Genomic DNA, 27,724 nt, shown 5'->3' on the forward strand with positions numbered 1-27,724 from the left:
AAAGCAGACTGCTTAGATTCACTGAGAACAGACTCTAAGTGATGCTTTAAAGAGTGCTCAGCAGTGCATCCGCTGCGTCATGCTTGTTCACACCAACAGTGGGGTCCCTTTATCAGCTGAAGGGGCAGGGATGAGGGAGCAGTGAGGAAGCTAGGGGTAAATATCTCTCTGTGTCCTGGTGAGGCTAGTGGGATACTGGAGTGCAGCGAGGAGGGACAGCCTTGTCAGCCATCTTTTTTGTCTTGGTGGTGGGATTAGAGTGGAAACCTATGCTGTTGTGTTAGTATGATTTATTTTCCTACTCCAGACTAAAAATACAGCCATTAACATACAATTGTTGTTTTTTTTATTTTAGCCCAGAGATGACACTAATGATTTTTTGAAAAATTCATTACTAGAATCTGATAGTGCTTTTATTGGTGAGTATATCTAATGTGATATTAATTTTTAAGTTGTATGTATATCTATGGCTGTTTTAGATCTTTAAGATAGAATATCACTTTGTAGCCCAAGCTGAACTGGAACTTACTATGGCCCAGGGTGATCTCAACCTTTGATCCTCCTGAGCTCTGGGATTAGGGCTGCATCAGGCTGGTTTAGCCACTTTTGAAAGTAGTGTGGTAGCTACACAAAATGTTGGACAGTCACCATAACACCTGGCAATAATTCCTAGTTTCTGTCCCAAAGAAAGAATGCTCACACAGAATATTCAAGTGGCATCATTCCAGTGCCACCAGCTAGCAGTAGTCACCAATGGCAAGTGCAGATGCAAAGTGTGATGAATTAGTGACTCAGCATCTACGTGATCCATGCGGAGAGAGACCCAGGACTTTGTTTTAGAATTCCACCTATGTGGAGTGTTGGACTGGGCCTGCAGTGTAATGCCAGTGATCATACCGGAGCTGTTTGAGGTATTACAAATTCTAGATAGTAATGACTAAACAACTATAAATTCACTAAAGAAATCACTGAACGTGTAACATTTCAATAAAGCAATTAAAGAAAAAGACATCAAGACTCTAAGCTTTGAGTAAAATTGCCATATTCTTTGTGTGGCCTGTTTAGGTGCTTATGGTGAGACATATCCTGTTATTGAAGACAATGCCTTCCCTCCACCATCACAGCTGCCCTCTGCAAGGGAACGCAGGAGGAACAAATTAAAAGGACTAGATTTTGTATGTATGATCTTCTCAGTTTAGAAGATTGGGAGTTTGGTTTCAGTATATGTGGTCCAATTTAAGAATTGGAGGAGGCTTGCTTTGAAAACCAAATGTGTGTGGTCTAAATCTAGGTTCTGCTCTGTTATTTTGGTGACCTTATAGCTCTGTAAATGGCATGGACATCCTGTCCTATAAATGTTAAACTTACTGCCTCAGTCTTTATCTCACTCTTTATATAGTATACAGACTTTGGAGAAGCCATAAAAAGCAACTGTTAGCATTTATCAAAAAGCCTGTTATACCCTGATAATAACATGATATGGTAGCAACTCCATTTTGGTCAAGTCCTAGCATTTAAATAATGACCAAACAGTACAACAGGGAGAATAAAGTCTTTTCAATGAATGGTGCTAGAGAACCCGTTTCTCTATGCCAGAGGAGTTCAGACCTTGTCTCTCAAAATTACATGCAAAAACTAACTAGAGTGTATCACAAAAACATGTTTATATAAACCCTCCCAAAATACAAATTGGTCTTTATTTAAACACTAGGACTAGTTTCTGTATTCTTTTCTCTACTGTTGCTTTGTGCATCTGCCCCACCGGTAGTAACACACACAAGTGGAGTCTCAGTTGCCTGTGTTTGGCCTTCTGTGCCCTACTTCCTGAGCCTTATGCCAGCAATTATTTCACTGAAGTGCTACCTCTAAGCCCTGACAAAGACAGAGACAGGATCCATATGCTCCCAGTTAGCTCTTCAGTGTGTGTTGATCGGGTATAACCCCATGCTAGCTGACTGTTGGAGTGTTCCTAAATTCTCTCTCTTAACTTTAGGACAGTAGTCGGCTGCACACCCCACAAGATGGTCTCTCTTTAAAATCTATCTCCAGTGTAAATGTCGATCAAGTTAGAATGAGAAATGAAGACAGAATGAGAAGACTGACTGAGCAGCAGAAGAAACCCACTAACACAGGTACTTCCATACAAGATATCCACTGGCTGATGAAACACCTGCAGGGAAAAGAATTTTCAAGTCCTTTGAGTTTTACAAAAGGTCAAGGTCATAAACTAGCTTGGAAATCCAGGGCTTGGGATTAATTCTGCAGCAGGTTCTTCATACTAGGTGTTGGTTAAGAGTATTATCTATATCTAGGCTGTTTTCAGCAGGTTAAAGTGCTGACTAGTATGTTGGTAATCACTCACTGTTTTTAAGTAATATATCTTTTAAAGACAATTTTACCTTTACTTGGCTTTTTGTGACATGAAGAAAAAAAGGTAGTTTTTCAGTTAATATTCTAAGCCAACAAGCTAATCTTCTCATGATGAGTGGTCTTGGGTGAAACTTCTCACAAAGCACAGGGCAGCTTCAGACCTCTCCTGCCAGCCCGTGCCACACTCTCTTCCTTTCCTTCCTTTTCCTCTAAGTCAGGCTCTTAGTCCCTGGCTGGGACCATGGGCCAGAGTTGTAGCAGAGTTGCCTATCTTAGGTCTGTTAAGCTGCACTGCAGGATTTTCATTGATGCAACTTTTTCTTAAATATTTCTTTCTTTTTTTTTTTTTTTTTAATTTTTTTTTTAATGTTTTTTTTTTTTTTTTGCTTGTTTGTTTGTTTGGTTTTTGGTTTTTCGAGACAGGGTTTCTCTGTATGGTCTTGGCTGTCCTGGAACTCACTTTGTAGACCAGGCTGGCCTCGAACTCAGAAATCCGCCTGTCTCTGCCTCCCAAGTGCTGGGATTAAAGGCGTGCGCCACCACGCCCGGTTCTTAAATATTTCTTAATACTACTTTTAAACTGAACTCATTTCTCCAGTCCAGGAGTGGTGTTTTGTGATAGTAAATATTTTTCACTAAATATGAAAAAACACAAAAACAATTAAGGAATGGTACTTTTCATGTCATAATTGAAATGTCTTAAAAGGCATTTTCCATTCATGTATACCTAGAATTCCTTCTTTGTTTTAGAGCCAGTAACCTTGAACTAGTACCCAAGAAGAATATATTTGAGAGACAATAGAGATTCTTTCAGGTTTTCAATATCTAAACTAGTTTTGTTTTAATATTGTCCTTTTAAACAGGAGCTTTTTGGTACAATGTGGATTGACTGCTTATTAAAGTGGTTGCACATTGTACCCCTTTGCTAAGCCAATTTAGACCAAGAGATGTAATTTTTTTTTTTTTAGAAAAAGAAGTTGACATCACAGGGTAGGAAGATAGATTTTTCCTACTTTATACTTATTAAGTCAAATACAGATGTAGAATTTGAATAAGATCAAATGTGATTAACGAACAAGTCACCTGTTAACGGGCTTAGATTAGTGCAGTATGTCAGTAATTTCCTCAGAATGACTTTCAGTGTACCTATCAGTGCTAAATTAACGTCATTCCATTGTTTTTCCTATGGTAACAGACACACAATAAGACAGCCTATATTTCTACAGTCAGCTTTTAATGTTTGGTAGAGCCTGCTTTGTAGCTGTCAGTGCCAGAGTCCGTGTATTCCCCCCCCCTCCCCCATCTTAGTCCCTTTCTCAGCATGCTTTCTTATTTCTAACAGGGAAAGTCAGTTGGTGGGGGATGCTTGTAATCTTGTGAAGAGATGCAGAGTTGTAATGGGCTGGCTTGTAGGTGCCCTGTGTATGTCACCTGCTACCCGACTTGTATCTTTTGCCTTCTGTAGATGATGAGGGTTCACTGGTTGATCCTGATGACATCATGAGACACCTGAGTGATGATGGACGCAACTCTGCGGCAACTGAGCCCTGGCTCCGCCCTGGCACTTCAGAAAGTCTGAAACGGTTCATGGCAGAGCATCTGAATGAAGAACAGCATAAGGGGCCTGGGAAGCCAGGCACGTTTACTTGGCAGGGCCTCTCTGCTGCACATGCTTAAAATAAACCCTCTCGGATCCAGTAGTGCCTTTTACAGTGGAACGTTCACCTGTATCTTGAATACTATGTCTTGCTTGTGGCCCTACTTTAATATTAGTTATTTATGTAAAGTGTATTTTTCCCATGATGATACGTTATGTATATATAATGTACATAAAAGCCCTGATTATTGGTTTCTAATTGTATAGAATTATTTTTGCAATTTTGCTATGGGTGGTAATGAACTCTTGATTGAGCTACCGTATGTGCATTAAAATGTGCTTGCCATTAAGAGGTGGTGAGCTAGAGTGTACACAGCACTGTGAAACAATACACTGTTACTAGCCTACTTGCCACTGTTAGCATTGTGGAGAAACAATTCAGAGAGACTTGTTTTATATACTTGCTGTTGCTGTGACTATGCCAGCTGCTAGGCAATGAAAGATTCAAACAAGCTGCTCATTTTCATATCTGTAGTTACACATTCCATAGGAGCAAAGGGATTTGTGATCATCCATGAGCCATGATTAAATGTTACATTTTTCTGCCTCCATCTTATTTTTATGCTGATAGAAGCACAGACTGGGTTACTAATTTATCTGATTTCACTATTTCTTAACACAAATAAAGTTCTATTTTTATTAACTACCAGTGTCGGTTTCTTTCTTTACTCAAAGTGTTTCTAGGGGTTAAAAAGGTCCCATCCAGAGAGGATAGAGGCAGTGGTCTTCTGTCCCACCACCTGAGACCCTTGGCTACGTGAACTGATAAGTAAATGATATTTTACTTCATAAAGACTCATTCAACTTTTAGAAATTCTAGAAAATAATTCTTACTTGGATTAGGGTCTTCAGTGTGTACCATGATGGCAGTTGAAGACAGGCAGCCACTGCTTCTCTGTAATTTCCAGGGATAACATCAACATCCAATTTTGACATTAGAGTTTACCAAAAATAAGACATTTTTGGTATTCTTTCTTGTTTTTTTTTTCCCTTTGGCTACATCTAATTTTTATGTTCAATTTTGCTCTGATAATAAGTTTTCTTCTGTCAACATTTGAAAATAACAATTGTGTCCTCTTCAGCCATGGGAGGAAATGGCTTAGACCAGAAAACACTGAAGTAACTTAGTTCTAGCATTTAACCTGGCCTTGTCATAAATACTAACTTCTCATTATTTAGGGACATATTTCCTGTTTTGAAATTAACCACTGCAGTTTTGATTTTTAATGCTATGTACCACGGAACTGACTGATCTATAAAATGCCATAGTATAAACTACCAGCATTATCACTGAGTAATAAATATGCTTTTGGGTATCTTAAGATTAAGAAAGGAAGTTGAAGAATCCAATGTAGACTGTGAAGAAGGGTCTCTGTAGCTTAAAAAAAATCTTTTCATGGTTTGACCTTTAATTAAAACAAACAAAAAACAATGAAAACAGGGCTGTGGGTTACACTGCACTGATGAAATAATTCAAAAACTTTATTGACCTATAACCTGATTAGATATGCCAGATGAGAATCAATATTGTACAGAAAGTTGTACAGAATTTTTTACATAGAAAACTTTACATCTGTACCATATACATATCCACCTGAAAACATTTTCTACATCCACTGTTATATGGAATGCTTGATAAGCTTTTCATTCTAACCATCAGAGCACAGTTCACAGTATGAATACATTTCCAGTAAATCTAACCTCCCAAAACCATGCCAGGTTTGTTATTTTTAATATATTCAACATTAAATTCTGTACATAGAATAAAATCTACATCAAGCCCCGCCACCCAAAAGAAAAAGTGACAGCAACCTAGATTCATTTTGCAGTGATTCAAGTTTCAGTCTGTGAAAGGTCATCTATTTTAATGGCTTGTCTTTAAAAGCCCTAAGAGAGTGAGTATGTCACAGGTAGGTCTTGTCAGCAGGGATGTTTTCTACCTTGGTGGATCCCCTCCTGTTGTCATCTTGACAGGCATCAGCCACAACAGATTCAGGGCACAGCAAGCCCTCAAAATGACCACCACTCCCCCAAAGACTAAAAGTTCAACCCAAATGTTTTAGTGCATTTGACAAAATATTATGGGTATTTAGCAAGTAGATAAGAAAATAAAGAAATAAAACAGTGCAGGAGGAACAATATGTTTAAGATTTTTATATTACAGACCTGCATCTCTGTACATTTTCACAGAAAGATGATGATTTCCGGTGTCTCAGATAGCCTGAGTGTGCAAAAATCTTCAGAGTAAGAATACCATAGTTGCTAAATATCTTTTACCATGAGCAATAATTTTTTTCTCCCTTCCCCCACCCCCAATTATAAACATTTTATCCTTCAAAATACAGCTCTCCTGAGTTGTACTTCTCGCAGAAGCTCAGTCTTTACATCTATACTTCTTTGGGTAATTTCCGTACCTGCCACAGTGTGGGCTCACCCTGCTTAGAGGACAGGGAAGGACCCTAAAGGTAGGCTGATGCTGTGGGAACAGCCTTTCTGCTCAACATGAGCCCAACACGAGACAGAGGCCACTGGGTTACTAAAGGGACTGGAGGGACTATTCCGACCTTGAGTTATAGGTGTAAGCGTCTTACCAGTAACTCACACACTACAATTGAGAGAAACATTTTTCAGGTAGGAAGCCTCTGCTGCAGGATCCTTTCACAGAGCAGAGCAATGTAAACACCAACAGAAAAACATCGGCTCTCATCATTGCCTGTTTATCCCAAGTTCCTGTTCAGGTGGTTGTGATATTTGAAATACTATTCCAATTCGCAGGAAAAATCTTCTAAGAACAGCACGCAGTTCCGGAATCAAGTCAAATTGCATAATTTCACATAAGAGAGGGTAGTAGAATGATGCGTGAGCTTTAAACTGGGGGGAGAGAAACATCGTTGTTAGCACTGCTTCTGTTACACACCACAGAAACCAACCTGACATTAAAAGTGACTGCAGAGAGGCAAGTCTGCCCAAGTGGTAAGGACATGGATTATACAACTGAAAACCTACGATGAATTAAAAAAATATATATATATCTAGGACACTTGGTTCTTCATCATTGTTTTAAAAACAATTTCAATTCCACGTATGACAAAATTTAATAAATAAGCATGTTTTTCCTGCATAGAGCAAAAGAAGCAGAATAGGAAGGAGAGTTGAATTTTATAATTTAAGTTATTGAAATTGCATCCTCTGATTATTAAATACAACTTTTAGATTTCAAGCACTCTACATAGCTCTGTGGTAGAATGGTCTCATACCTGGATAAAATTCAAGCAACTGTGCACACCCATGAGGCATTTCAAAATGGTTGGATCATCTGAAGTGTGAGGACTCACCCTAAGTCTGGGCCACACCTCCTAGTAGCAGCCCATATGCCTTTCTGTGGGCAGGGGAGCCACTGCTAGACTATCTGGACCACAGCCTGTAACCCAGTCAAGGCAACGCACGGCTGCAAGCACGCACATGCACTTGTAGACATGCACGCACGCAGGCAGGCATGCACACAGTCCATCAGTCTGTCTCTGAGTTCTGTTTTTCTAGAACCCTGACTAACAGCAACTGCAGCATGACATTCCACTTTCATAGCTCCAGTGACTTATACTTGGACTCATTATTGCTTTAGTTCCTTTGTCTCTGAACTCTGGTCTCTCTCTTCTCTCCTTCATGCTCTTCCACACTGCAGCAGACACAGACAGGGAGGCAGAGACAGTACAGTCTACTGTGGCCAGAGAATAGACAAGAGGGAAGACGCTGGACAGTACTGAGTGGCATGGCCTGGCCCCATAGGCTTTCATCTGCTAGTCTAAAGCTTCAAGTGTCAGGCCACTTAACTGGGCATTTGAAATTTAGGACCCATAGCAACTTATATTTAAATTATCTTGAAAAATACTGTAAATTACTTCAAAAAATAAAAATATATAGTTTCAAAAATACTGTAATATATTCATTTATATGTAAATATATGTATCTATACATTTACATATAGATAATTTCTACCTTTATATCTGTTGGCCTAAGTTGTTCACTAGAGGCTCTAGTCACCTGGAGCTACTAAATATACTAAAGGCTGGATGCAGCCTGGAGCTGAGCCCCAAGAAGTAGACCACGGGGCAGAGGCTCCAGGGCAAGGTCACACTGTGTGGCCTCAATACATGTTTTCAGTTGGGGGAATTTAAGTGACTCTAGGGGTCATAATGGGGATTTCACTGTCGAGGTACCTATCCAAGTATCCAATGGGACTCTAAGTCCTCTTCTAATTGAATTGCTAAAACTGTTAGAAAACAAAGCTAAGTGAGAGTTTGCATAGCTTAGGCTATGAGTGGACAGAAGCTGCAAACTCACCCTGCTGTCACTGATCTTCAGAACTTTAGTGAGGAACAGTAACAGTAAGTTAGTCCAGGCTTCCCGGTGACTTTCGGATGTTAGAGTGAGGAAGTAGCTCAGCGCTTCCCTGCAGACGCTGTAAAAGAGAAGGCTGCCTTTTACATACTGAAGTGACTGCTGTGCACTCACAGAGCCCTCAAGACAAAGGGGAGTGAGCAGCACCTACTGCTGAACTGCCTAGACCCTATTTGTTTCTGTGAACTCGAGCACCAACACACGGTTTTCAAATGAGGAAGAAAACCAAACACTGAGGGGATCTATTGGGACTGTTTAGAAAACCCCCAGCTCCATTTTCTAAGTTTTACTTAGATGGAGTCCCTGAGAGAGTGGCTGTGCAGGCCTGATACTGAGACTTGGCTTCAAATTGTGGTGTTTTCTTTCACTGATAAAAGAATTAAATTTTTCTGCACCTGATTAGTTTTATTCCTAAAATAGGCGACCGGAATATCGATTTCTGAGATGTATTGAACCACTGCTCTCAGGACAGGAACAAACAATGCACAAGCAATTTTCTTCCTAAATAACAATTCAGTCTCAGCACAAACTATATTTAGTTATTATGAAGTAAAACAGAATGAAATCCAACTAATCAAAATTCCAAATACTTTTAAAAATAATAATAAAATGCCAGCAGGTAAGGCAACCTGTCACCTCCCAACTGCTTTGTAAAAGACCTATCTTACGGCACTGCAAAGACTCAAGAACTGTCATCAAGTCTCTGAGCGTTACAGACTTCCTCTCGTTCCTCTGTGTGAGACGCAATCTGCTCCGTTGTCAGGTGGACACGAAACAGCTTTCACCTCAGCTAGCCTCAGGTGCTGCCGCCGGCCCAGACACCCAGGACTCGAAGGTGGGCGTTCACAGCCAGCCTGTGTGACACAGGTGAGAGGCCACACATGCAGGGGAGAGGGACTGGACAGCCACACCGTTGACTGAATTTTCACACTCATCTGTGAGATGGGGCTTCCAGGTTCACAGGTTCAGCTACCTGTTTGCTGCTGCTACTATGCCTTTCATATTTCACATAGCTGCCATCCAAGAGAACCTTACTTTAAAAGCCTCTGCTGGACTTCTTCCCAGGCACTGACTCTGCTCTCGTCCATGTACATCCGGAAGAGAATGCGCAGCCCACACGCCAGGCTGCTTGTCTCCTGTTTTAGAAGATTGGGCTTGGACTTGCCTTTGAAGCCTGCAGAAAGGGGAGTTTCTGGAGTTAGACAAAAGGCCCCTTATAGAAAGGTCAAACAGCTCACGGGGGGATCTTCTGTCTGTGTTCAGGTGTCACTACTGGCTGTTTATAAAGCAGATCCTATAGGCCAGTGGGTCATGAACCCTTGGTGGTTGCATATTAGCTATTTACATTATGTTTCATAACAATTGCAAGATTAGACTTATGAAGTAGCAATGAGATAACTTTATGATTGGGGATCACCAAAATATGAAGGTCTGTATTAAAGTCACAGCATTAGGAATGTTGAGAATCACTGTGAAGGTCTTAGATAGAAAACAGGTTGGGAAAGCAGAAGCCTCCTAAAGAGCTACGCCTGCAGCTCTTCAGGCAGAACGCAGCTGCAGTGCTCTGCCTATGGCAGGGCTCCATAATGCAAGCCAGAAACATTAAAGGGCAGAGGAACCCAGGCCCTCACAGGGATGTCCTAGTCAGAGGGTAGCAATAAGGGGAGGGGAAAAGGCAAGTGCCGTTCAGTTCTTCTCTACGTTGGGTCACCAAGGGGAGAGGATGAACAAAGACGGCCAGCACTGTAGTGGGTACAGAAGGTGATACTAGACAACAGCCCCTTGATTTTCCTGGCTGTGCTCTGAGGACTCTCTTCTATGAGTAGGCACTGACATCTATTTCTTTTCTTTTTTCTTCCTTTTTGTGGGGGGGAGGGGGAGGGGGAGGGGGAGGGCTTTGAGACTGGGTTTCTGTGTGTACCCCTGACTGACTTCAAACTCAGAGAGCCTGCCTGCCTTTTTTCACTAGACCTAAAGTGCTCACTCAGGGAATTTTGACAATCACATACATCAGTGTGTTCTCAGTGACAGCATGAGACCTGGACAGCTTACCTGCTTTCCACAGAGCAGTCCTCTGTTCATTGTTGGAATTAAATGCTTTTGCAAATCTATGCGACTCTAATAAGCAGTCCAGTAGCTTGAACAGTTGTTGTGATGTTAAAAAGCGGTACATTCCTTGGTCTTGAGTATCAACTCGAACATCGAAGTCTACTGCATCTCTCTTTGGAAAACAAACAGCCATAACATACATTTAACCAGTTTTAGTAAACTGAAGACTCAACGATCCCTCCCAATTCTGCTCTCTCTAATATTTACATATACATGTTTATGCCTGCTCGTTTGTATGTGAACCATGTGTATGCAGGTACCCACACAGGCTATAGGATTGTTAATTCCCTTGGAACCAGAGATATAGGAAGCTATGAACTGCCAGACAGGGTGCTAGAAATGAAACTGGGTCTTCTGCCAAGAACAGCAAATATTCTTAACCTTTGAGCTGTCTCTCCAGCTCCCACTTCCTAGTCAAATTACTAATTTACCATAGAAAACAGACAGAAAAGGCTATGGCAAACAAGAGCGTTTCCTGGTGAAGGCCTGCTCTTTTGCATGAGACTTTGTCCCAGGACTGCTTCTCATTGCGGATGTGTCTTTCCTGCTACCATTACATAGCCTAAAGATTCCTGGGCTCAGCTCATGCTATTTCCTGCAGATTAACATGAGGATAACTTTTATCAATTAATGCTGTTTAGATGGATTAATGACTTTATAGAATTCCTGATTTAATTCAATAATTTTAAGAAGAAAGTTTAAAAAGATGGTTTTAGTTGTTTTGCCTGAAAGATGTATTAAAGTTAGAATCAAGAATAGAATGTGCTCCCTCCTCACAGGACAATAAGTAAAGGCCGCATAATAAGAAATATAATGAGCTTTCATAAATTACACTAAAAAGAGGAATAGGCTTGGGATAGAATTGTGATCAAGGAAAAACATTCATTCAAGGTCACATTCAAGGATGAGGCCCCTTGAACTATGTGCACTATGATAAAGCAAGGCCATGTGAAACTGTTGCTTTGAACTTATAATGAGCTTACAAAATGAAACGCTGGTTTGAACTTAACTATTGACATCATTCTGTAACTGTAACTCCCCTTTTGTGTAATGTTTTATCTGTGAGGTAATTTTATAGACAACTTTTGTCTAAGAAGGAAAAGGCTGAGAAAAAACACAAAATGTGGCTACTGGCAGTCTGCTCCATCCACCAAATGTATATATGCCTGTCTATTTGTATGGATGTACATACATATGTATGCGGGTATATGTGTATGTATGCATGTGCACTTGTGAAATTGATGAAACAGGTGGTAGGGCCCAGCAGAGTGAGTACATGAGTGTGTGTGTTTGCTTGATTTCCTCTTTATCCTTTTTATTTCCTTCTCTCTGGCTCATTTAGGAGTAAAGAGCCTAAGTAACTAAGTTTCTTTTCTCAACCCCCTGCTGCTATCAGCTTTTGGCCCACAGAACATTGAGAGAGAGTTAAAGGCCAGAGGTCATCCACCTTTGGCCTTCAAGTGAAGGCCACCTGGTTTTTAATCTCTGGAGGAAAGCTCTTTATTATCACTAAGCATGCTGACAAATCACCCGTCTGGGAAGCAGAAGGAAGCGCTCCCCTCATGCCTCCTAGTGCTCCTGTGGCTGTTACTCTGGTTCTTCAAGCAAAGCTCCTTGATAGAGTTAACATGAACAGTCTCCAAGTCCTCTACTCTTACACCTACTAAAATCAGGCTCTGTCCTTGGTGTTAAACTGAGTTCCATGTCAAGCTTATGAAATCCTAAGAACTATCAGAGGGCAGTTCTTACGTACAATGTTATCTGACCTATCTAGAGTAGTTGTTCTCATCGTTCTTAAGCCATTTTCTGTAGCTGACTTCTACAATGACCTGATCTAGCTTCTCTTCAGGCCTCTTTGGTTTCTGTGGAGTTCCTACACTCTGCTTTGTCTGTAGTGCATGAGGCCCCGGAGCACGTGCCCTCACCCTCCTTCTCTGCCAGGGCCATTCTTACGCCTTACGCCACCACCCAGGCTCAGGGTTTGGAAAGGTAGTTGTGAAGAAGACCGTCCAAAGACATCTCGAGTGTAGGTGTCACCTGAAGTCCAGACACCTCAAGTTCTTTCCTCCTCTCACAGCTCCTTACCTGGGCTGCAGCTAAGTTCTCTGCATCCTCCTTCTTGCTTGTGGCTGGGAAGAAGACAATGTTGTCGATGGTCTGGATGAGTTCCAGCTGCACAACACATTTAATCAACAGGGCAGCAAACAATTTTTGTTCTGGGAATTCTGTGAGGAAACCGCCCCAATGCACATGCAAACAAAACATTATTTTGAATCCTTTATAATTTCTATAACATTATAATGCTAAGGAAACATTACTATGTACAAAGGTCACACACTCACACTGCACATCTCTACTGAAGAAGACATCCTGCCTTTGTTCATAGGTACCACTTGCTATAGTAACATTGTATCTATGAAATGTTTAGGAAAATAATTGCTTAAATAAATGAAAACATGCGACTTGAACAGTGTATGTGTTCTAATTGGTTATATGTAGGCTATTATTGAAATAAAGAGTCTTGACTGATGTGCAAGTCTAATGTTTAAAAATAATATGAAAACCTGTTTAAGAAAACTACAGGAACCAGATCAACACCAAAAACAAAGTGGGATAGCCAGGATTCTAATCAAACCATGTGATATTGTGGTTTAGCTATACAACAGGTTTATTTGGGTCCAAATATATGTTTGTAGTTAAACTAACGCGTATTTTCAATTGATCCACCAGTAAGTAAGTTATAAACATGTGTGTTAAGGATACTGCCACTGAGCACCAGTTTCAGCGTGCTCCCCAGGTAGCCTTTCACACCACAGCTGAGACCAAGGTCACCCTCGCTCTACCAGTCTGCAGATTAGATCACAGGAGGTGCTCCTGCTCTGTGACCATACAGTTAGGCAGATTCAGAAGCAGAAACCAAGAAAGAAGATGCAGCTGCTAGCTGCTATGCACATTGGGCAGCACTGATGTGGCCGAGTGGCAAGGACACATTTGGGTTCCAATGAGCAACAGACACCCGAGAGGAATTACTTATTACTCAGTCTTGGAGCAATGGCTCCAGCAGTAGCTGATTTACAGTGCCCTAGTTTCTTTCTGATATAAAAAGCATTTACTACAAAATTCCTTTTCTGGTATCAATTTTTGCAAGTTAAATTTACTTGCTGAGATATTTGAAACTTTCCTATCCAGGTATGTTTGTAGAAATATTGTTCTATGTAGCATTTGGTTCTTATGGTTGAAGACAAGTTACAAAGAACCCAACTAGTCCCAAGGTTGTCTCGTGTGTCATCCCTTATTACAGTCACAGCCTCCACTGTGCATTCTCACCCCTTCATTTCACTTGCTCAAACATCCCAGACCACGAGGCCTCTTGGTAGTACCTGGACCCCAACAGGGGCTTAACAGTAGGCAAGTGTTTAAGAAAAAACAGTTTCATCAGGATATTAGTTAAGAGAGCTCTCATGGTGCCTGGATATCCCTAGTAACAGAGTTTGGCAAATGAGGTGTACTGACTGCTAGTAGGAATGTGAAATAGTATTACTACCATGAACAGCTTGGAAGTTACAAAGAATCAGTACACTGTACAATAATTCTACTTCTAGGTACATTCACAAAAGATGTGAAAACAGGCCTTCAAACCATGCTTGAACATGACTGTTTCCACCAGCACTACTCATAATCAACGTGTCAAAAGCTCAATGTCAGAGCTGAGTGGGCAAACACGCAAAACACACACACACACACACACACACACACACACACACACACACACACACACGATGGCTAACTCAGAATTAAAACTGAGTTACTGATTCCAATGATGAAGACCCTTAAGGTCACTTATTGTATGATGTCACCTACATAAAACCCACTGAAGAGTCTAATCACAGAAACAGAAAGCAGAATGGTGACTGCCAAGGGCTAGAGAAGGGGAGAGAAAACAGTGGTTGCTCACTGAATATGGGATTTCCTTTCCATGATGGAAACGTTTTGTGCCTAGGCAGAATGTTTGCACAGCATTCTGAAGTCGGTTGCTTATTTGCAAGTAATCAGTTCTGTCCCATTTAAAATTTTTACTACATTTATTTAGTTTGTGTTTACTACACATGTGTATATGTCTGTGTTCTGGCAAGTGGAGGCCAGATGGCAATTTCGAGCAGTCAATTTTTTTCCTTGTACCATCAAAGTCTGGGCATCAGGCCTGGAGCAAGTGTCTTCACCTGCTGAGCCCTCATGCTGGCCACAACCTCAGGTTTTACAGTGTGCTTAAAAGAAAGCTACTTTCTTTTCTAAGGAGGTGTCACTTTTTGTATGTGTTGTTTTCAGCAAACAAAACTGAACTGATGTCAAAAAGTGAGTGTCCCATTTTTGGGCAAAGGTGATGGACAGCCTGAAGGTGGGCCGCAGTGCAGAAGAGCCTGATCCTCCGAGCTGGGGGCTAGCTCCTACCTACGGAGGGATGGTGGGGTGCTTTCCATAGTTCCCAGGAAGACAGGCACCTTTACAGACAGAAAATGTGTTCAAGTGTAGATGGGATAGAGAAGGAAGATCGTGTGCCCAACACAAACATCAGCCAAAGGCACTGTGATCAAAACTGACATTGCACATGTTGGTGAAGGTTTTGAAAGAGATGTCCACACTGGGGTAGTAGACAGAGTAAAAGTAAAAAGTGATCAAGACCAACTATGGCATACACTCATTAATAAGAGTAACAAAGTGTCCCTTACATACACACAGTACAGTTTACTTGTATTTACAGAAATAACTCACTTGCTGTGGATTTCACTTTGCTAACTTCTTCACTCACAGTAGAAACAGAAACCAGTGGTGCTTGCTGTCTGTTATCTGAAGATCTTGGTTGAATAGAATCATGTATGTCTACAGATTTTTGTGATATTGCATCCTAATAAGATAAATTCATCAGATAAGCACATCACAGGGACAAACATGCTTTCCATTATACTAGTTTTTTAAAAGTATAAAATTTACACATTATCCATAAAAAAGATTTCCTCTATTTAAAATTGTCTAGACATAGATAAAGATAAGTGTCTTCAGGACATGACTGAGGTTCATGCAAAAGGACTGCTGCAAATGTGAGACCAGCCTGGACTACAGAGAGTGTGAAACTCAGTGCACAAAACCTAAACCCAGGCTGGGTGTGGCAGCGCTCGCCTTTGATCCTATCACACAAGAAGCAGAGAGTTCCAGGATAGCCTGTCTCAAAAAACCAAACCAAACCAAACCAAACCAAGCCAAACCACCCTTTCTGAGCCTTTGTGGTGTCAGGCTTGATAGCCTTCATGTGCTATGGATAGGAATGTGATGTTGCAATGAATGAGAAAGCAGCACTCTTCACAAGTGTTCTCCAGATCTGACACAACGCACATGTGTTAGAGTGGAGGGAGAGTTCATGTAGCTGACATGACTTTCCTTTGTGGGAGGAGTTAGGAAAGTATCCTCTGTTACACAAGGCATCAAGGACCAGAAAGGTCAGTATGAGGGGACTAAACAGGAGTTTGCTGTCATGAAGGGAAGCTGGACACAAGTCAAACAGACTTACATGGTAGTCTGACTTGAGCTGTAATAGCAGTGGGAGGGAAAACCTTAATGAGCTTTTGAAATAGGGGTTTTATGTATATTTATATTTTTTGAAAGGATTAAGTATGAAAACATTTTCTTCAAGATTTATTTTTAATTGTGTGTCTGCGTGTGTGTGTGTGAGAGTGTGTTTGTGTGTGTGTGTGTTCATTAGTGCAGATGCCAACAGAGACCACAAAGGGAGCTGGATTCCCTGGAGCTACAGAAGATTGTGAGCCACCATGTGAGCGCCGAGAAATAAACTGGGGCCTCTGCAACCTCAGTTTTTGCTCTTAAACACTAAGAATCTCTCTAGTCCTATGGTAATACTCTTAAACAATCAAGCACTCTATGTTATTGAGCCATATTATTGTTGTTATGGGTTTTAGTGATCTAGGTAAGTATTTTTTAAACACACAGACGCTTCAAGTTAAAAAAAAATTCTAGATCAGTATTTATTTGACTAAGATGACTTAAAAAAACATTTCAAAGTAAAAACTACACATTAGGAAACACTTCAGGCAATCCTTAAACTAGGTGGTAATACTGAAGGCTGAAAAGTTACTTTAGAAATTTGTGAATGACTAGGTAGAATTTTCTCAATTTTTCTGATTAAGCAACGTAAAAAAAGAGACTGTGTTATTTTGTCATCTCTGCCCTTTGGAGGATAGTTCTGAGTCAGAACTCGATCACCGAGCTTCACATCCCCTTTAGAAATGGACGGCACTGTAGCAGAGCCAGTGAGCCCTGTAAGCGATTCCTCATGTACCCGTGGGAACACTGCCTAGGTATGCCAAACCATATTTACACTTAAAAATCTTTAAATATGTAATAGTAATTACTTGTAAATGTAAAAGAAACAAATGGCCTAGTAATTGGAGTTGAAGTAGCAAGGTACTATAAAAAACCTGGTACACTTTAAGGCCTGCATTCCTCCTTATACATATAAATACTTATATTAAACCTATTTTAAAAATATGTTCCTTAAGTGTATAGCAAGAAATACTTTGGCTAGGAATGACAGTGTGAAATTCCTACAACATTGGCAAGGTCTAAGTAGTCAGAGGAAAGACAAAGATGGACTTAGAAGAGAGATGTTAGGGGAGAGAAATGGTAGCAGCAACAGCAGCAGCTACAAGAACAGAGAGTGAACCAGTGCTGCAGGGCCAAGACATGAGTGGGACTCAGTCTTCCATACCCAAGCCTGAGGTGAAATGTATTATCTGACTTGTCGATACCACAAGTTTTACTTTACACAGAGGGTGAATGACATGCAGAGCAGAATGGAGCTAGGTAACTCAGATCCAATATTTCCTTGGGCAAAAAGCAAACCCATGGTGCAGATTCTACCCTGTGCAGCGGGGGAGTACACACAGGAGAGGACCCTCAGTCCTGCCATAGACAGGATATCCCACAAGTGGTAGGGTATCTAATAGAATCCATAGATCAGTTATGGGACAACTATGAGCCTCTGTGGCAGATACTATAGTTCCCAAAAGAATATCATGTTGGTATGTAATCTATGTTTTAACTGTAAACAATTACTTGAAAAATTTAAGGGCTGTGGAAACAAACAGGTCAGTAGGCACTATCTTGCTACTGTGGTCTCCTAGGATGAAATTTCAAGGGCTAGGGACTGGAGAGATGGGCTGGAGATCCAAAGTGCAGAACCTGGGCTAGATTCCTAGGGTCCACATAGTGGCTCACAACTATCTGTAACTCAATTTCTAAGGGATCTGACAACATTTTGGCCTCTGCGTGTTCCTGTACAATTGTGGAGCACAAAAACTTGCATAGGCAAATACATATAACACATTCCCATAAACAGACAGACAAATCTTTCTAAAAATTTCAAGGGCTAGAAAAACAAAGTGAATAGTTATCTTTTTCATGTTCATTATGGTAAAATGGAAAAAAACAGAATCAGAGTAAAGCCTACATATTAGATAAAAATAGTCTCAATAAGAATTATCTGCTTAACCTTCTGGTATCATCAAGGAAATAAAACATGAGACTCTTATAATGGCTAAAGGACATATTTGTAATTGTTTTTTCAAATAATTCTGAGAACCACATGGACAGAGGAAGGGAGTGAGGAGAGAGGGGAAGTAGGGGACAAAGCAAAACAGTAAATAACCACAAGCTGTGCCCTGGAGCAACGGGGAGTTAGGCTGGCTAAGTCTGGGAATTCTTCTTGTAAGGACATGGCTAAGTACCCGTGTCCTAGATATTTAAGTAAAAGACTAGTAATAATTCAATTAATGCTGGTCAAGTGTTTTTTATACAACTGTGTAAGAAACCAATATATGGGGTTGGGCTATGCACTGAACCACTAGACGCTGCATCCCATAATCTGGCTGCCTCAAAATGAGTGAATTCCCAAGGTACACGGGTTTTTGTGGTGTGTTAACCTTGTCCCCCAAGTTATCCCTGATTGGCTAGCAAACATGCCTACATCCTGGGCTAAGTAGAAGAAAAGTAGGCAGAGCTGCAGTATGTGTGTGTGTGTGTATGTGTGTGTGGCGGGGGGTAAGGCAGTCTCAGGAAGGAACCAGGAAACAGAGTAAGGGAGGAAGAAGGAGGAAGTTGCCTTGGGGTAATGTGGATTGTGAGCATGTGGCCAGGAGGACTGGCCTTGTGAAGCAGGAGCAGAGCTAATGGAAGACATTCAAGCGTTTATGGGGATCTTGGCAGGGGAAGCAGACGAGACAGCTTAGAGGGCTGAGAGCCGCCCATCTGTGCTGCTTTAGGGCTTCTTATATCTAAAGGTCTCTGTGTCTTTTATTTAGGAACCTCTGATAGATATTTAAAGACAACGAGGGGGTGTAGCAAACCCCAAGAATAATAAAAACCACTATAATAGCCTTATCTATTTTCTACACAATGAAATTATATCAAAGTAAAAAGTTAAAAAAAATTAATACTATCTAAATTGGTGTGAAAAATCTCTATATAATCTGGTACCTACATTCATAATCCTTAAAATCATTTTTCTCTGTGTCCTATATAAAACAGAAAATTTAAGCACCCTCTTCATGGTATATACACAATATAAAATTGTTACAAGTTAAATTTACCATCAGGAACTTTAATCTGAGAATTTCAAATGAGAAACTTACACCATCTTTTAAAGAGAGTTGGTCTCCCTGGCACAGTTGAAATGTTTGTATGCAAACATTCTTGTGTGTCTTCTGTTAGTATCTCTGTGTGAAACTCAGAGACAGAGTTCATGCTCAAACTCGGTTCTCTAGGGACAACACAAAGGAGGGCGGTGTCCCATCGACAGGACGGCACCTTACTATCATAGCAGTGGAGGCATTAAGGAGGCTCTTTTCTGCCCTCTGCCTTCTGTCATGGAAGGGTATAAGGTACCACTGTGGAAGCAAAGTGTAGCTAGCCTACATTAGAGACTGAGTGCTCACAGTTTGTAGCCTGCACAGCTTCAAGAAGCCAACTTTGGTCACTTCTAAACTAAGTAAGCGTAGGTGTTTTGTCAGAGCAACGGGACAGACTCGGACCCTGACGAAGAATTAGGCCAGTGGTTAAATTCCTTCGACAGACAGCGTCAAGGATGATTTACTTACTTACCAACGGCTTTTCACTCACAGCTGATGGAGATGGGGGTTCGGCCTCGCCAGAGGTGGGACGCCAAGTCAGAAGCCTTTAACATACCAAAGCAAAAACCAGTCACGGGGGCCATAGGAAGGACTTACGCTACATGCAATATATTTTAAATGGGAATTAGAAAGTGAAAAACATTACACTCTATTTTAAAAGTCTGACTACTGACAAAAGCAATTTTCTGAAATCCATTCAGTAAAAAATTTAAAAGATGTACTTTCGGAAAAAGTTCAGCAGCACTCAATTATAAGTTATAAGGATAAGTAGTTTTACGGTAAATTATACTTTCTGAAGTGTACAAATTTTACACTTACTTCTTCTAAATAGTAATCTTAAATATCATCCAAAAACAAAATTGTTTTTAAAGTCTGCCACTTTTCAAAAATTTTCACAGAATTAAGAATAAAAAAAAAATAAAAATTCATAACTCTTTAGAATCAGCTTTTTAAATATTTAGAAAAAAATAAGTCAACAAGGTACCAAAGAGAAATTAATTTGCCACCGCTGAACTGGGTGCTTGCAGCAGAAATATGATGTAGCATCAAATTCTCCTTTCTGAAAAGCATAAGCTCTGGGTAGACAGATGCCAACAGACATCTCCACTGCAATAGAGACGAGTAGGAAATAGAGCCTTTCTACCAAGAAATGCTTACTAGATGACACTTAAGGTTATAATGAGCATGTGACTCAACAATCTAAAGCACATGCAGGTCTATCTAAAAACAACAGTAGCCCGCGGATTTGTATAGAGAGTTCACGGGCTGGGTGTGGAACTGTTAGGTAAGAATTCATACTGTCTTTGACAGAGTCACAGACACAGTCACTGACAGACATGTTTCAGCTGTCAGCTGCTTACCCTGCTCCAGATAAATGTATTGAGGAATTGGAAGCTGGTCAAAGAAATCACTGTGCATCTTTCAGTATAGACCACTTTTCTAGTGTATTTCTTGTATTTTACTTCCTATTTTCAATGTTAATATTTGTAAAAGTATTCTAAGAACATAAACCAGATTTAAATTATATTTCAAAACAGGATATAAAGTTAAAAACGTAGACTAGTTGATAGTTTTCATATGATTTTATATCAGTACTGGGCACACTTAATGTTTCTACAGTCTACCTACAGACTTAAAGCCATATATATATCAGACCGAGCACCAGGGATGTACTGGGTGTGACTCCAGTCTATCCTGTGAATAAGCCGTGTTTTGGTTTCTTCACCGATTAAAATCTATTTATAACTCATTCCTAACAGAAAGATGACAATTTGGGAGTCCAGTGTAGTATTTATAAGCAATTTCCTTTAGACTAGTAAGTCTTCTGTAACTGAAATACAGGTTAAGGGTGCTTTCTTTCTCTGACTGAAAACTCTCACTTGGTGTGGTATGTTCAAATACAATCTTATAAAATCAGTGGGGTCAACGTGTTATGACTCAAATCTTGGAAAATCCGACTGTTTTGGCTCACAGTTCACTCACTCCATGCAGCTGTTACAGTATTCACTGCTCACTCTCAAACCCCGTTAGTACACAAGTGTAAATGTGGATCTTACGCGTGAGGAATTGTGGTTTTGAAGATATCCAGGGTGCAGTTACACGTTTTATCCCAGATTTCAAGAGTAAACTTTTCACCATTCAGAATAACCACGTTTTCTAAGCAGTTTGTACCAGATCGTGCTAACTGCTCATTGTCTAGAAAAGAAAAGAACAATTCACTTACATATCCCAGCATCACATGTCATACTTGGTGTTAACATAACTGGTACACACCTACCTTGTTGTACACACCAGTAAAGCTGGGCAAAAATATCATCCAAAAGTACATCGCTGAGAACTTCTAAATACTGGGTGAATACATCACATATTGCATAAAGGGCATGGTTACAAGTTGTTGTCATCCATTCAGCTTTCTGGGGGTGGGGGGGGAAGGAGGTCATGAAATGAAGGTCATGCTGTCCACCAACCATTAGACTCTGTCTCAAGTCTCCTCCCTCAAATTACATTAAACATAATTATAAAAGTCTCCACTTAATATTGATCTATAGGACAGGGAGGAAAAACGAGCCTCTCTAGCCACAGAGCCTGAACTATAAGTGTTTTATAGTACGTCATAATAAACAAAACTAATTTTACTTTGAAATTCTTTTCTTTTATTAGAATTCAGAATCTAATATTAATGAAAGTTTCGGGTATTTCTTAGCTGTGACTATAACAAAATATGGAAGAGAAGCTGACAGTTTAACAAAAGCAATGAATATAAAAAGTAAATCACTAATTCAGTCATATTTCCAAATAGTGTTCTTGCTAATGAAAGAAAATACTATTTGTCACGTATTGAAGAACTTCTAGGAATTCTTTCATGTCCAACGTGCTTCACTTCAGACATGAGCATGTACTGAATGAAAACCTGAAGACTGTTCTAACTTTATGCTAAAGGTATTCTCTTACCTCTGTCTGCTGTTCTGGCAATTTCATGTTGTCAAAGATTCTGAAAACAATTCTGAATAAGTCCTGCCACCAATGTTTTTCATAAGTGTGGCCATATGTTTTCATTATTTCAAACATTACTGTTAAGCCCCTAAAATAACAGAACACAATTAGGAAAGCTGTAACGTAAAGAAGCAAAACTTCCTAAGAAAGGGTTAAAAGTTTACAAAGTTACGAAAAAATCAAAGTTAATACTTGTTAAAGTTAACACTGGCTGTTAATGCATATTGAATATGATGTAATTCAAGCTGTAAAGTTACAGGTTCCTTTAGGACACAAGGTTCAGAAAATAAAAACTGCAAAAGCTCTGACCTGAAAATCATTTATTTTTCCTTTCCCACTCCTACTAGTCTAGCTATTAAAACTGTAAATGGAGCTGGAGAGATGGCTCAGTGGTTAAGAGCACTGACTACTCTTCTGAAGGTCCTGAGTTCAAATCCCAGCAACCACATGGTGGCTCACAACCACCCGTAATGAGATCTGAAGATAGCTACAGTGTACTTAGATATAATAATAAATAAATCTGTGGTGGCTTGATTAGGAATGGCCCCATAGGCTCCTATTTTGAATACCTGGTCACTACAGTGTAGCACTACGCGACAGGGATTAGGAGGTGCAGCCTTCCTGGGGGTAGTTATATCACTGGGATGCGCTTTGGGGTTTCATATGCTCAAGTAAGGCTCAGTGTCTCTCTCTCTCTCTGCTGTCTGTACTCTCTTGGCTCTTTCTCCAGCACCATGTCTGCCTGCCTGGCGCCATGCTTCCTACCATGGGGATAATGGACTAAACCTCTGAAACTGTGAGTTAGGCCCAGTTAAGTGCTTTCTTTTATAAGAGTCGCCATGGCTATGGTGTCTAAGCACAGTGACTAAGACAGAAATGCAGACTGAAGTACGCCATCATTCGAGTGAATATTAATTTTGCAGAACTATGGGAAAGGGTGAAAGGGCTCACAGCATTCTAAGAACAACAACCACCACCACCACCACCACCACCCCTTGGAAAAATCTGTATCCAAGGGTTACAGGGACTTTCAGCTACCAGTATGGATACTGCTCCCATAATATCTCCACAGAAAAGATGTATTAACCAACCCACTGAGGCCTAATCTCCATGATCTGCATGTCTCTTGGTTCCTGCTATATTCTAGGCAGTGCTAACAACTTAGGCAAGCAGTCAGAACGTGATGAACAAATAAAACACCTAGAGATCATACTGCCAAGCTTTTAAGCACTAAAACTGAAATTGCCTTTCTGATTTATTATCTTTCTTGAAGTAATACTTTTATTAAATGGTCAGTTAAAACAGAAATGTCTCTAAAATGTTCCAAAGGACTGTCCAGAGCCTAGGTCACATGCTGTTACATTGCCCAGGCCTTGCACATGTCTGAGATGTAGAAGATTCTCAAAACATGTGTTATGTGGATAGGTAAAATAAGCCTGGTCTTTTCAGGTGCACCTCAGCCTGTAACACCTAATGGTATGTTATAAGCAAGGGCAGAGACTGACCTAAAGTGACTTCCTTTCTGATGTTAAAACTGTACCCATCAAAATTAAACTGGGAATTACAGTTGTGGGAGGGTTCACTGTTAGAGCTTTATTTGTTATAGCAGAAATGCTGATGAAAAAGGCTATGATCCAATGTAGGCTCAGACAGTAGCTGTTTCTCAAAAAGCTCAGTACTGTCTATAGCGTAGCAGACATTTTACTCTGTACTTTCACAGGGTAAGCTGCTTATAGAGGCCCTCTTAGCAACCTGTTAAAATCCAAGACTAATTATTTAAAAATCCCTTAACCATGTGGGGCTTACCCTCCTAGCATAAGCACACGGGAGGGAGGGAGGGGCAGAAAGGACGGGGTGCAAAGCTCATTTATTTTTAAAAAATGGTTCTACTGTTTTCCAGGAAAGAATTTTATCATTAACTGCAGTTTCTGAGAAAAAGTTAAAAAAAATGTTTATAGTATTAAACATAAAAGTTAAAAATAGACTAAAATTTCATTTTGCACTAACATCTAGTAATCATTTTTTTAAGTAATAATATAAAATGTGCCTATCTAGTTCTTTTTTTTTTTTTCTTTTCTTTTTCATTTTTAGAGACAGGATTTCTCTGTGTAGCCCTGGTAGTCCTATATATCATTCTGTAGATGAGGTTGACTTCCAACTCAGAGAGATCTGCCTGCCTCTCCCTCCCAAGTGCTGGTATTAAAGGCTGCAGCTGCTACAGCCACCACCTCCTCCACCACCTCCACTACCACCACCACCACCAGGCTACCAAACTTGTGTGCTCTCTTGAACTTGCTCTTCCCCCACCCCCAATTGTATTTGGAATTTGAAAAATTCATTCATTTTAGTTGATGATTAAAACTTGAATTGATCAATTTAGTCATAACATGTTTACTGTTCAATAGGCATTAAAATTGGCTGTGCAAATAGAGTGTAATATCCGGGGTAGGCTAAGTTGTACTAATTCTTAATATATTTGGTAAAAAAAATTTTCTGGTCTCGAACTGTAAACTTGTTTGTATCCAAAAGAAAAGTTAATTAAAACGAAAATAAATCCTGCAAAGCTTAAATGTTCAAATCCGGATTGTTACCTGGTTCTTACATCTAATTTGCATCTATTGATGATACAAGACAACTCAAAGAGGATCGGGAACCACCCTCTCACCCACACCCTGTCTTCAGGTGCCACGCTCATGTCATCACTTGTGTACTCCTTGAAAGCCTTTGAAGGAAAAGGAGGTATCAGTAAGGCAAAGCTAAATACTCACATGGTCAATTTAATATTTCTCAGGAAAAATACTAAGTGCTTTACCAATCACAGTGAGAAATAATACATAGTAATTTACAAAAAGCTAAAGACTTATACACTGTCTGTAAAGAGCCTTAAACTAAATTTTTTCTTTTTATTTAAACAAAGTTAGCTTTTCAAGGCTCAGCAGTTAAGAGTATATCCTACTCTTGCAGCAGAGCTGGGTTTGGTTCCTAGCACTCCTGTAAGGTGGTCTACAATAGCCTGTTAACTCCAGCTCCAGGAGTGCAGATGCTTCTGGTCTCAGTAAAGACCTACCTACACACTGTGCACATACTCCTTCTCAGCACATACACATCACAGACTCAGATATTCAAATTAAAATTAGCAGCCAGATTGTCAACCCAGCATTTTATTTCAGTGCTTAAGTACACATTCCCCCACAGCTTAGTGCTGCAGAGCACAGGCAGACAGGCAACGAGGTAAGATGCTTAGAAACAGGGCCAGACTTCAAACCCTCTCTCCTTTACTTGCTTTGCTATTATGGGCACATTTTAAAACTTCTCTGTACCTGTTTCCTTATCTAAATAAAGCTGTAACACTGCCTGCCCCACTTAGTGTTATGAAAATTAAACTAATAAATACACATAGAACACCTGACAGCTACAGTAAAATGGCAAGTACAGTCACTGGCCATGTTAACTCAGAATCAAGTTCAGACTGATTTTTGGGCTCAAAATACATGCTTCCTCTACCCTGACTTCCCAAACAAATATAGATATAAGATTGTACTCAATATTTAAATTTTGTTTACTAAATGATGTATACCTGCGGTCTATCAGACACATATTTTGCACAATGGCGAATAAGTCGGATTGCTTCCATACTTGTGTCTGGGAAAGCTGCATTACATGCGAATTCAGACAAACACTTCACTGCATCCTGGAAAGAATCAATGGTGGCCGGAAAGTGTTTTTCAAATACAAGAGCTAAAACAGAGAAAAAGAAATGGAAATAACGGCATATTTCAACTATTTTAATTATACGCAAAATACGTTAACTTCAAATGTACATACTTCTTACAGGTTGTCAGGGCTTTGACATCTAACAAAAAGCGGGTCCAAGCCTGTCTTTTTCAGCTAGCCTGTCCCAAGTAGTAAGGCAAGTGGCAATGTGTAGGGGTGGTTCTGATGCTAAGGTTCTGTTCTCCAGGGGTGTAATTGCTTGGGTCCCCACAGGAGACAGATGTGAGGAGAGGAGAGAGATCGAGCCATGCTTTGGAGAGAGAAAAGCAAAGCAGCCATGTGAGATCTTGGGCCAAGTGGTCACAGGCCAATTTTACAGGCAGGCAGCTGGAATGTTGAGCTGAGACTAAATGTAACTGAGCAACTAAAGTCAAGAGCAGGTGGAGAGGTGTGGAGCTAAGCTTGATAAGAGCAAGCTTCTCCAGGCAGGAGATAAGTAGAGCCCAGCAATTGTGCCGATACAGCAAGCTGAAATTGAGCAATGTGTGTCTGTGTTTTTTATCCATGGATTCAAGGGAATCTGGGTGGGGGCTGGTAGCACAGTTTGTTCCTGGAGCTTAGGTGGAGGGAGCAAAAGATACCTGTAACAGAAATGTGTCTATTTCATTTGCACTATAAACATACAACACAATAAAGTAATAGGTGCATTTTAGCTTTTGTTGAATAGATATGCAAAATTAACTATCCCTTGGATACCTGTTTTAAACAATGCATACAAGGACAGTTGTATTACAGTACATGTCATCTAGTAATCCTCAATATATGTTACAAACACCACCACCACCACTACCACCACCACCACCACCATTCCTACTGTGAACAAAATTCCTGAAAACCTGTGCATGGCTGTGAACAAAAAACTCCTGGAGGGAATTTCAGTACTGAAGACAAATTAAAGTTTTATAGGCTTACTACTATGTATCTTGTGCTAGGTTTAATTTCTGGAACAACCATTCTTTGACCTACTCTATATCTGAACTAATATTTTATGATAATAAACAAAAATCTCTTAGAAGATATTAAGTTAGCAGAACACTAGCTTCTACCAATTCATGACGAAGAATGTCATCAATAGCACCTTGGAACTCCCATCTCAATGTATCTACCTCTCTGATGTACCCACCACTATATTGTAAAGTTCGTTTGATTTATGACTTTCTTTGCTCTGTAAAATTATAAAAACCCTGTGAAACTGCTTCCATTCTGGAAAATAGAATTCGGAGTAATCATATCTGTGCCCCTGGACCACAGTCACACAAAATGGCTCCAGAATAAGCTATCTCTTATTTCCTTTGGTTTTTGTGCTGAAACTACTATTACAACAATTACTGTGATTTTTTTCACTCTAGTTTTAAAAACAACATTTGTAAGTCTAAAAGCCATACTACAGTCATAATCTTACTGCACCTCATTTGCCAACTAAGTACATCCAGCTTTTCTATTTGCACTTGAATAGTTAAAAAATACTTACTGACAATGTGCCCTGTTGTCTGAAATGCAAGTTCTACTATGCTTTCATCTTGGTCTGATGCAGCTAGATGGAATACTGAGAAAATGTTCTTCCATCCTGAACGAATATTTGCAGCCTGAGAATTAACCATTTGTGCTATACACCGTACAACCATATCTCGAATTGTTGGAGACCTAAAATAGCAATATAATTGCTTAAAATATATCACATAAAACTCAACCCATTTCTTTCTCTTTTTTTCTACTTTTCCCCTTG

General features: G+C 40.1%; 2 protein-coding genes across 19 annotated transcripts in view; one reads left to right on the top strand and one right to left on the bottom strand.

Moving 5' to 3' along the window:
* Window positions 1-4,673, top strand: part of Cspp1 (centrosome and spindle pole associated protein 1) — a 98,656-nt gene extending 93,983 nt beyond the window's left edge. For 8 of the 18 annotated variants that reach the window (XM_006495479.4, XM_006495481.4, XM_006495485.4 and 5 more), the window contains 4 exons: window positions 356-419; window positions 1,066-1,175; window positions 1,994-2,132; window positions 3,836-4,671. In XM_006495479.4, the coding sequence (XP_006495542.3) occupies window positions 356-419; window positions 1,066-1,175; window positions 1,994-2,132; window positions 3,836-4,047 (525 nt within the window). In that variant the 3' untranslated portion in view covers window positions 4,048-4,671. Of the gene's footprint in view, window positions 1-355; window positions 420-1,065; window positions 1,176-1,993; window positions 2,133-3,835 lie in introns of all 18 variants that reach the window. The other 10 variants (XM_006495484.4, XM_030252692.1, XM_006495486.3 and 7 more) reach the window with 2 other exon arrangements.
* A 735-nt stretch (window positions 4,674-5,408) lies between these two features.
* Arfgef1 (ADP-ribosylation factor guanine nucleotide-exchange factor 1(brefeldin A-inhibited)) overlaps window positions 5,409-27,724 on the bottom strand; it is a 95,164-nt gene continuing 72,848 nt past the window's right edge. Inside the window, exons 26-38 of the mRNA NM_001102430.1 lie at window positions 27,470-27,642; window positions 25,802-25,962; window positions 24,816-24,946; window positions 22,183-22,312; window positions 21,509-21,644; window positions 21,288-21,426; window positions 19,703-19,775; window positions 15,305-15,437; window positions 12,620-12,759; window positions 10,478-10,646; window positions 9,461-9,599; window positions 8,369-8,486; window positions 5,409-6,898 (exon numbers count right to left, since the gene is read on the bottom strand). Of these exons, the coding sequence (NP_001095900.1) occupies window positions 6,734-6,898; window positions 8,369-8,486; window positions 9,461-9,599; window positions 10,478-10,646; window positions 12,620-12,759; window positions 15,305-15,437; window positions 19,703-19,775; window positions 21,288-21,426; window positions 21,509-21,644; window positions 22,183-22,312; window positions 24,816-24,946; window positions 25,802-25,962; window positions 27,470-27,642 (1,807 nt within the window). The 3' untranslated portion in view covers window positions 5,409-6,733. The remainder of the gene's footprint in view (window positions 6,899-8,368; window positions 8,487-9,460; window positions 9,600-10,477; window positions 10,647-12,619; window positions 12,760-15,304; window positions 15,438-19,702; window positions 19,776-21,287; window positions 21,427-21,508; window positions 21,645-22,182; window positions 22,313-24,815; window positions 24,947-25,801; window positions 25,963-27,469; window positions 27,643-27,724) is intronic.

Source organism: Mus musculus, chromosome 1 (genome assembly GCF_000001635.26).
Source record: "Mus musculus strain C57BL/6J chromosome 1, GRCm38.p6 C57BL/6J".
In the NCBI taxonomy this organism is placed as follows: domain Eukaryota; kingdom Metazoa; phylum Chordata; class Mammalia; order Rodentia; family Muridae; genus Mus; species Mus musculus.